General features: G+C 42.5%; 1 protein-coding gene across 1 annotated transcript in view; it reads left to right on the forward strand.

Moving 5' to 3' along the window:
- Window positions 1-2974, forward strand: part of ttn.1 (titin, tandem duplicate 1) — a gene marked incomplete at its 3' end in the record, with an annotated part of 89028 nt that extends 86054 nt beyond the window's left edge. Inside the window, exons 138-141 of the mRNA XM_084442757.1 lie at window positions 77-609; window positions 1501-1654; window positions 2252-2557; window positions 2676-2974. Coding sequence (XP_084298883.1) covers window positions 77-609; window positions 1501-1654; window positions 2252-2557; window positions 2676-2974 — 1292 coding nt within the window. The remainder of the gene's footprint in view (window positions 1-76; window positions 610-1500; window positions 1655-2251; window positions 2558-2675) is intronic.
- Window positions 2975-10004: the final 7030 nt, after the last annotated feature.

A 10004-nucleotide genomic window follows, 5' to 3' on the forward strand; every position in this document is an offset into this window, starting at 1 on the left:
TCACCCAACTCATATGATCAGTTAACTTAATTGTATACGGCCTAATATCTAATTCATGTATCTGTTCATATTTTAGCCTCTACCAAAACCACAGCACTTGCAGAGGAATCTAAAGAATTATCCAGCTCCACTTATCAAGCAAAAACAGAAATCTCTGAGCAAATTATGAAAAAGGAAATTGTATATGAGGGAATTCAGTCTTACACAGAGGTAAAGGCCTCCCACACCCTGATGTCAATGACAGAGGGCCAGTCTCTCACGCTGAGAGCTAACATCCCTGGAGCATCAGACATCAGATGGATCCTGAATGGAGTTGAACTAGCCAACTCAGAGCAGTACAGATATGGTGTATCGGGAAATGACCACACTATGACCATCAAGAAGGTCAGTCAACAGGAGCAGGGGGTTGTCACATGTGAGGCTAAGACAGAGCATGGCTTGGTCAAGTGCCAATTTGACACCACAATTAGTGCCAAGCTCTCGGATGCACCCTCGTTCCTGGTACAACCCAGGTCCCAGAACATCAACGATGGACAAAATGTGAAATTCACATGTGAGATTGCAGGACAACCTGCCCCTGAAGTGGAATGGCTTAAGGACAACATCATGGTAAGAACAATACTATTATGTCAAAAGGCTCATTGTGTCATAGGTCCCAAAAATGGTCACACAAAATCACTCGCGCTATCAGCAAATGTTAAAGCAATAGGCATTTGGGAATTTTTGTGCTACCTACAGGTATGTTTTGCCAGGATCGTGCAAAGTTTTCCTCAAAGTAGGTGGAGCTGTTCAGGGGAGTGTTCGGAGGCAAAGTGCATCATTGGGATCTTGCCATCACAAAGGATGAGCAAAATGTATCTCATTCAGTACTTTATAGAGTGTTTTCACTGCATGTCATCGATTAGGAAGACAGCCATGTTGGAGGTACTGAATGTAGATAAATAGATCAATAGACAGATAGATCTATCTAAAAAAAAATAATAATAATAATAAAAAAAAAAAAAATAATAATAAAATATTTATTTTGTAATGCATTTTGCATTTAAAACAAATCTCAAAGCGCTATCATCACCATTATTTGGCTATGTAATGTGTACCCTTGTACCTCATACACAAGATATAGATGTCCTCCTGCATAGCTTAAAGCATTCACTTCTTTTCCACCCCAATTCTATGCACATTCATCCTTTCTTTCTCACACCTAGCCTGTTTTTATACTGACACACACCTGATTGGCTTAGGAAAGTCACACCTGCACTGCTTCATTCAATTATCCCACCACTGTACTGGATGCACCTCCACTGACTTCTGGATACTTTGCGTGAGCTTATTACCAAAATATTATCATTGTGCCAATTGCGTTTGCCTATTGTCAATTGCTTTTGATAATAGTTTGTCCAGCTGCATGACCATTTTGGGGACCATTGACTCATTATTGAGTCTAAGGAAACAAAATAATTTAAAACCAAAAAAATTATAATAATATTTCTTTCTTTACAGATATCTATGGCACCAAACATAAAACTAAGCCGCTCTAAGAATGTGTACATACTGGAGATATGTGAGGCAACAGTTGCAGACAGTGGCAAATACACAATAAAAGCCAAGAATCAATATGGACAGTGCTCTGCAACAGCATCTTTGAATGTCATCGGTAAGCTATCATTGCTTCATCCATCCAATGTTAGAGATAACATTAATGCAAAGCTTTTTCAAGTTTCCTTCTCCACATGAAACTTCTGTTGGCAAATATTACTAATTGCATGTTAAAGGTGCAGTAGACGGTTTGGCTCCGAAGCACTTTAAATTCTTGTTACATCCCGACAACAATCAATAAATAAAAAGCTCTGATGCTAAAATGAAATAAATCTGTAATCTGTGGAAGTCGAAGGACTGTAATAAGTGTGTCCAGTCATTTTGAGTTGCCAACTTGAAATAATTGGATAGAGTACCTGACTGTCAACCTACCTACCTGCCTAGCGAGTGTAATTTTTTTTCCCCAGTTTGGAGGAGGGGCTTTGCAGGGAGGCCTGAAGGGAGCAGCGGGGATTTTGTCAGTTGCATTTTTTTGTTGGTTATATTTGGTCCGTTGCCTCAAAATCTAACAGGAAATCTAACAACCTAACAGAAAATCACAAACCACCTACTGCACCTTTAAATCGAAACTAATTTCTTACTCAACTATACATGTATTTACTGTACTGTTTCTTCAATAAGTTAGTCATGTGTCTTTCATTTGATAATGTCACAGCTCTTGTTGAAGAACCAGCAAAAATGATTATCATGGGACAAAATACCGCTGCTGCTGCTGCAAGCTTGCAGAGTGAATACTCCTCCTCAGTCCATATGACTGCATCCAAGCAGACTGCGTCCTCCAGCAGCTCCAGTTCTGCTCAAGTTACATTTGAGAGCATGTCAGCTGCTAGCATGTCCACCATGGCAGCGAAGTCGATGGTAATCATGGGCTCCAGCAGTATGACGGAAATGTCCAGTCACTCACATGTAGAGGTCTCCTCATTAAGGGCCATCTCCCAGGAGTCTAAAGGTGAGACTGTCAGTCTCTGTCTACTAACTGTCAGGTTTGACAATGCCTGTCAAGTGCAATGCTATCCTCGTCTTCAATAAAACTCTTGCATGTATAATAAATTAATCTCTATTTTACTGTTTAATAATAGGGGCACCACCAAAGATTGAGGCTCTTCCAGAAGAGATCAGTGTTGAACCAGGCAAGTTCCTAACTGTGGCCTGTGCCTTTTCTGGAGACCCAATACCTGCCATTGAGTGGGTTCGCTCTGGAAAGACCCTCACCTGTGAGGAAGACAGCGACAGATACCACATCAAGACCACAGAGGACCTCACCACACTCATGATCTCTGGTGTTAAAGAGGATGATGCTGGAGCGTACACCCTCAAACTGTCCAATGAGCTTGGATCTGACACTGCAACTGTTAACGTTCACATTCGATCCATGTAAAAAAGCAAACAACAATAATTTATATCCCCATTTCCCTCATCCAGTACCTTTTTATTTATTGAATTAGCAAAAATAATCTTTACTTGATAAAGACCTGGATTTCTGTTCTTGTAAATATGAACTATTTTTATACCAAACTTGACATGAATTTATGCCAAACTAGACTAAAGTCTAAAGTTGTTATAAAATGTGCCATATTGGATAATTATGACTTAGGATTTTTGAACCACTTTTCTGTGACATGTACATAATGTATATAGCCGAATTGAACGGTTATGAAAAATGTATGCATTGTTATTTATGACAATATTAACTGAAACAAATGGAACGAAATGTTTAACAGGAGAAAGTTTCACATGAAACGAATACCCTGAAAAACCTGAAACTAAACTCTGTGCCTCAACAATAAGTTGAAGTCTTAAGATTGCCTCAACAGGTAGAGAGGCTCCCTGTTGAAGTTTACTAAATCTGAGAGACGATGTTATTATGCACTGTGCATCTGTGCGTGCAATATTACAATACTCCTATGAATTGTAACATGATCATAAGACCCTGAGTGCTGTTTGCATCTACCCTCATGTAAGCAGCATGAACAGGCCTTGTGTTCTGACTGACTATGTCATACCACCATTTTAATGACATGCTCAAAGTGCGAGCGGCCTGCACTTTGGGCTCTATATAATTTTATGTGCACTGTTTCTGGCAATGGACAGTTGGATTGGCTTTTCAAAGTAACATCTCCTGGCCATTAAAATAAAAGTCAATTTAAGTTCTTCTTTGCAGAAGCAGTGCCATCTCTTGGAGGATTGCTAGGTAATATTGTGTGTGTTTGAGCGTGTTTTAGTTTTAGAATTTCACCTTGTCAGTAGTCAGGGTAACCATCAAGTGAAAGTACCACAGTGATTCCATCTCCTGTGAAAAAGAAAGCAAATGCATTAATGTTATGCCCTGCACTTTGATTGATCTATTGATGTAGAATTACCAATATATTCATCCTCCTTGAGTTTTATGCATTACTGATTTAATAAAGCATGATTTCAGCACTACAGAATGAATGTCTGACTCTTTATTTACCTCAGACACATACAGAAATGTTTGTTGATTTACCATTCAAAACTAAAACTCTTTCATAATGTCAGTTACAAATAGTTGCAAAGTTACTGTTAGGGTTTGGTGAGAGGTAGGACCTGAAATGCAGGATGGAGGCAGCTAGCGCAGGTTCAGAGTGTTTAATTCAAAAATCCAAAACAAACACAAGAAGCACGGGTAGCAACACTAACATGGACAATGGACTGACTAGGGCTGGAGCAGGGAGCACAAGAGGGAAACCTGAGGGGAACAGCTAAGGGAAGAGCTCACAGCTAGGGGAAGAGCATGGGACACTAGGAACTAGGAACTAAGAGGGGTACTAGAGGAGCTGCAGGGGGGCACAAACATCATCGGGTCATCCACAAACAATACACAGGGAAGATAGGATAACGAACACAAGACAATACACACTAGGAATCAAAACATATCATGGTGACAAGGTGCACAAAGGTATCAGGGGAGAGTGACAGGGTGAGCAGTATACTGGCAGGCATGACTCCGCAGAGCTCATTTACTGTAGCCTACTCTCTTTGTGCGGGGCGTGTGCAGCAGTGCTGGGAGTGCAGGGGAAGAGAGTCACAGGGAGCAGAGGCTGGGAGTGCAGGGGAAGAGAGTCACAGGGAGCAGAGGCTGGGAGTGCAGGGGAAGAGAGTCACAGGGAGCAGAGGCTGGGAGTGCAGGGGAAGAGAGTCACAGGGAGCAGAGGCTGGGAGTGCAGGGGAAGAGAGTCACAGGGAGCAGAGGCTGGGAGTGCAGGGGAAGAGAGTCACAGGGAGCAGAGGCTGGGAGTGCAGGGGAAGAGAGTCACAGGGAGCAGAAGCTGGGGTGAGAGTGGGGGAAAAGGGGCTGAGAGTCCAGGGTCCAGGCCGGGCGCAGGGGGGGAGCAGGGCAGAAACGGCCAGTGCCCGGTTGCATAAACTACCTTAAGTTTAAAACTTAGGTTGCTTTCACACCTACCTCGTTTGGTCTGGACTTTCTGACTTTATCGTTTGATCTGAACAAAATGTACAGGTGTGAAACATGCCCTGGACCTCGGTCTGGACCAAACAGACGAAAGTTGGTCTGAAGAAAAGAGGTGGTCTCGGTCCGGATCAAACTGAACCCCCCATACAGAAAAATAATATATGGCCATATATTCAGGTACATATCAGGGTATAACACATATCCTAGCATATATTTTAGAATACGTGAGTATATATGTGACATATTTCCTAATACATAAGAAATGGCATGTTTCATGAATACATTTTAAACTTCAAACTGATTGTGCATTATTATTTTGGCAAGTTAGTTGTGATATAAGTGGGATAATGCACCATGAGCGGTTATTTTCTTATAACTGACTTGTTCAGTGCATTATCCTTTACGTCTACGATGGGAGGCAGATGGCTCCGTGTTAAAAACCTATCCAGTCTGTGTGAGATTTGCAAGCCACCTGGCCAGTTAAGACCCCAGGCGTAATTGGGAGCGTCCGACATCGACATCTGCGTGCAGCCCCTATTATGATTGGTGCTACGCACATGTGCAGTGTGAGAAAAATGATCCTGTCCGCTGAACTTCAGCGTTATCTGAAGATACTCAACACCTGGGGGGAAGGAGGAGAGGGAAAGAGAGGGAGAGAGAGACACCATCACCAACAGGTTGTCTTGCAGGCATATGAGATGTCATCTCAAATCAAGACCTTCACATTAAATAGACCTTTTTCAGCTGACCCACCTGTGCGTCCCTGAGAATTCCTGGGACCCCAGTGTCCTCGATGTAGCCCTGCCCTCCATAACTTTCAAAACCCTCTGAAACCACGGCAACCGCCTGAGAGAGGAGAGACAGAGAAGGTAAAAATATATTAACATCAATCTATTCTTTTTGTCTACAAGGAGCAGGAGTGAAGGAGAGAAGGGAAAGCTGAGGTTTGAGGCTTGACGGTCAGTAGCGGTACCTGTGTAGTCGCTCCCTCTCTGTCTTGACTCTGGCCAGAGTGAGGGTCTGTCTGCTTCCATGGTGGAGGTGAACCATTTGAAGCCAAGTATGAGACATCACCCTGCTGCACAGCCAAGAACAGAGAGACACACTCATTACCACTGGAGACAAATAAAAAGCAAGTGTCCTTCATCCCATCAAAATCCACTACTGGCAAATCACTGCTAGCTCCCAGTAACAGTACCCTCACCACCAGCAGCAACACCACCCCCGCCACTGCTACCAACACACACACACAATTTCACTATATTGTAACAATCTCTGCAACTCAGCATATTGTATTATTAATTTGAGCCAAGTTCCATATTTATAAGTCAAAATTTACAATTCTACTCTTAAGCCAGGCGCACACACTCCGGTCCAGCAACTCAACATCCACACTCTAGCGCCAACATCACTCTGAACTAATGACGCAGGCACGCCCCCTTTAACCCCTCTCCCTCACCTACACAAGCCCTGAGCATCAATAACAAAAACGTATTCATCACATACAACCTGGCTGCACGCATCATTCTGTCCACTCACAAGTAGAGCAAGCATAAGATAGCCTACTGATCAATAGAAACGCGCATGTAGGCTAATAATGCCTTAGGTTTAAATTTAGGCTATTTGATTTGCATTCAATGCATTCGTACCTTTAAAAAGGCTTCGTCCTGGCTTTACGCCTGGCAAAGTTCTTAATTAGAGCGGTAAAGTGCTCTAAGAATGTCATTTTCCAAAGACATTAATGTCAAGTGGTTGAGTCTTTCTTGTCCCATTGTAGAGCGCAGTCTGTTTAAGAGTTAAGTAAATCCTTCAGGCTATATCCATGTTTGGAAATACTGAAGACAGGTCCATCTTTCTTATTAGTCTGAATGGTATTTCTTATGAAGCATTGCAGCAGCTGAATTTAGCTAATAAAGCTTTCGCTACATTTTCAAATACGAGTAAAGTTAGCTATGCTAGCTATAGAGCAGGGGTGTCAAACTCTGGCCCGCGGGCCAAATTTGGCCCGCAGTGTAATTATATTTGGCCCGCGAGGCAATACCAAATGACTACTAGAGCTGGCCCGCCAGTATTATACAGCGCATTCACCGCTAATACTACAAATCCCATAATGCTCTGCTGTTGTTTTGGCGCGTCAATCAAGACAGGACCCAGAAACGCTCTCTCTTCTGTGACAGTAGTCATAGCAATCTCATACTACAACTGTAACCGTGTTACCCCTTATTAAAAATGGCGAAAAGAAAGGCAGAAAACAGAAGATTTACATTATGTAACGTCACACTGTGATAGAGACACCTGTGTTGACCTAGCCGGCCGCTGTGTTTGCTCTGTTCCTGTTCATTCAATCCTGTCTGCCTTCTTGCCGGCCTGTCTGCCTGTCTGTCTGTCTGTCTGTCTGTCTGTCTGTCTGCCTGGCTGTAGGACAGTCAGGGTTTTACAAGCTTCTCTACTGAGCAGATGGAGCACCAACACTTGTGTCTGAGGGCGTATTCACATATGTTAGTGCACACCATTGATGCACACCAAAAGCGAAAGTGATAAGTGCATATTCAATGTTAAAGCAAAACTTGTTTGGGTCCATATTAAAATTTTCATTTGTTCAATGTTGGCCCGCGACTTTGTTCAAGTTTTAAATTTTGTCCCACTGTGTATTTGAGTTTGACACCCCTGCTATAGAGCATAGCCCTGTTGCACAGCCAGGCAGGTAGCTAGCTACTTTGACAGGGCATCCATCGTAGGCGTAGCCTACATCGGTGTAATTAATAGCTTTGTTTATGGCCCTGTTACAATGGAGTAGAATGTTAATCAACCTTATTAATTAAACTTGTCATTTTCGTATTCAAGCTCAAAATATCTGGTGTGCAAAAGGCCTAGCCTGCTTGCTAACCTGTGGCGCCTGTCTCCTCAGCTGCCGGCGACTCATCGGCCAATGTTGACGCAGGGTCTTCCTCAGGCCCAACACTTGCAGCTACTTTGAAATACCCCATTAACTTGGGGATTTTTGTCAGTAAATGTGTTTCCGTTTCTAATTTATCTTTACGTTTAGTCGACCCACTTTCACTTTTCTTTGAGTTTCCATTGACATCTTTGGCTATATTATCGTCTCTCAAGTCGAAGTCGCTCACAAAACTTCACTCAAGCAGCCAGTCAAATCACCAGCTAATCAAATCACGGTATGTAAATACTCCAGTCACAGAGCCAATCAAATCGGCAATCGAATCATGCTTATATTAGCGGAGCTTTGAACTTGAGCCACCTCAAGTCCGCTCCAAGGAACGCAGGACGCCCGCAGCGGGCTGTGGGCCCTTTACGCCGTTGGGCCCCGGGGCTTAAAGGACAATGCTCGTTTTTGACAACCTGGACCTTATTTACGACATATTATAAGACGTTTGACTCACCGAGATCACTTTGGTGTAGTTCGGAGGCATGTAGAAGAAATTTTAAATCCAGCGCGAGCCAGTATATGTAATGGCGGTGGTCGGGGCACTTAGAATGCAGTTTCTAAAAATCTATTTTCTGTCGCGAAACGGTTGTTTTCATCAATCTGTCTTGATGAATCGCTAGTTGTGCTTACATAGAGCATAGGCCTGTTGTGTTGTTTTTCACATGCCTCTGTAATATGATCTTTAGAAACGTCTTTAGACACTAAATAGCTTCCTCACTTGCTCCAGCACGCATGCGCACAGCGTGCTGGAGCAACGATTGCGCGCTGTGCGAATGCGTGCTGGAGCAAGTGAGGAAGCTATTTCGTTTCGAAAGACGTTTCTAAAGATCATGGCATGTGAAAACCACAACAAATGTCGAAAAATATGCCCCAAAAATATGGTGGATGGGTGTATGCAGTATTTTTTCAATATCTCTTGAAAATAAGCTTGTATTTACAAACCCAGCTGTAAATATTTAAGTTATTAGTATTTTGTCAAAACAAAAGTAAAACTTTAAGCCTGACTTTATACATTGTTTAGATAGTAGGTACCGAAATATAAAGCATATTTAATGAGTTGTATACCTTAACTTTTTTTTGAGAGAAAGTGTAATACAAAAATATTTCTCTTGATGTGAAGATAAAACTGGTAAAAAAAAATAAAAAAAATCATGAGGATACTTTAGTGTCTCCCCTTAACATGTATTAGCTAGACTGGATATTCATCACCCAGATAACACGACGTCGTATTGGGCGTGACGTCGTTCACGAGTCAGATGACAAGTGAAAGTCCCGTCTTTTTTCGACCTTGTGACGACCTATCTGGTACATTCTGGCAACTTTGTGACACCGTTATAGACCTTGCTCTACCGCCCTAGCCTATTATTTGACAGTCGAATAAAACAGTGCAGTGGACAAATTGCTTGGTGAGGATGTGGGGACATCTCCTGGCCTGAGATTGTTAGGAGTCTCGAAGATAGGAGCCTGAATTAGAAAAAAAGGGATATATCAAATAGCCTACTTATCTGTCTTACAACACAAACAGAGCAAATGTCACAAGCTGGGAAAACAGGCGTGTTTTGGGTGTCCAGCTCATTTCTAAACAAAACTAGAAATTTCTCCCACATTAAATTGTCTAGAATAAACATATTAAGACAGACAACAAACATGGCTAATGTGGCCTAATCCGAATTTGCATAGGCCTAGTGACTATAAAAGTGAATTTAGGAGTCTTACACACTGCTGTATAGGAGAGACAAAAGACTAGTTTATTCATGGATGAATGGACAGAGGGATGAATGAATGGATGGATAGATGGGATGAAGGTTCCAAACGTAACACACCTGAGGTCACGTCGTGTGTTATCTGGGTGGCCAATGGGCCAAACAGAGGAAGGGTCTAATTTCCCTCCATCCAGTAGAGGGCGGGGAGGACCCACCTCTGACAGTAGAGCATGTTGGGATGTGGCTGTAACTCATGCTGTAACTATGGCAAGCCGTTTTAACATGTATTAGCTAGACTGGATATTCATCACCCAGATAACACACAACGTTG

Source organism: Borostomias antarcticus (genome assembly GCF_949987555.1).
Source record: "Borostomias antarcticus genome assembly, chromosome: 9".
Classification (NCBI taxonomy): Eukaryota; Metazoa; Chordata; class Actinopteri; order Stomiiformes; family Stomiidae; genus Borostomias; species Borostomias antarcticus.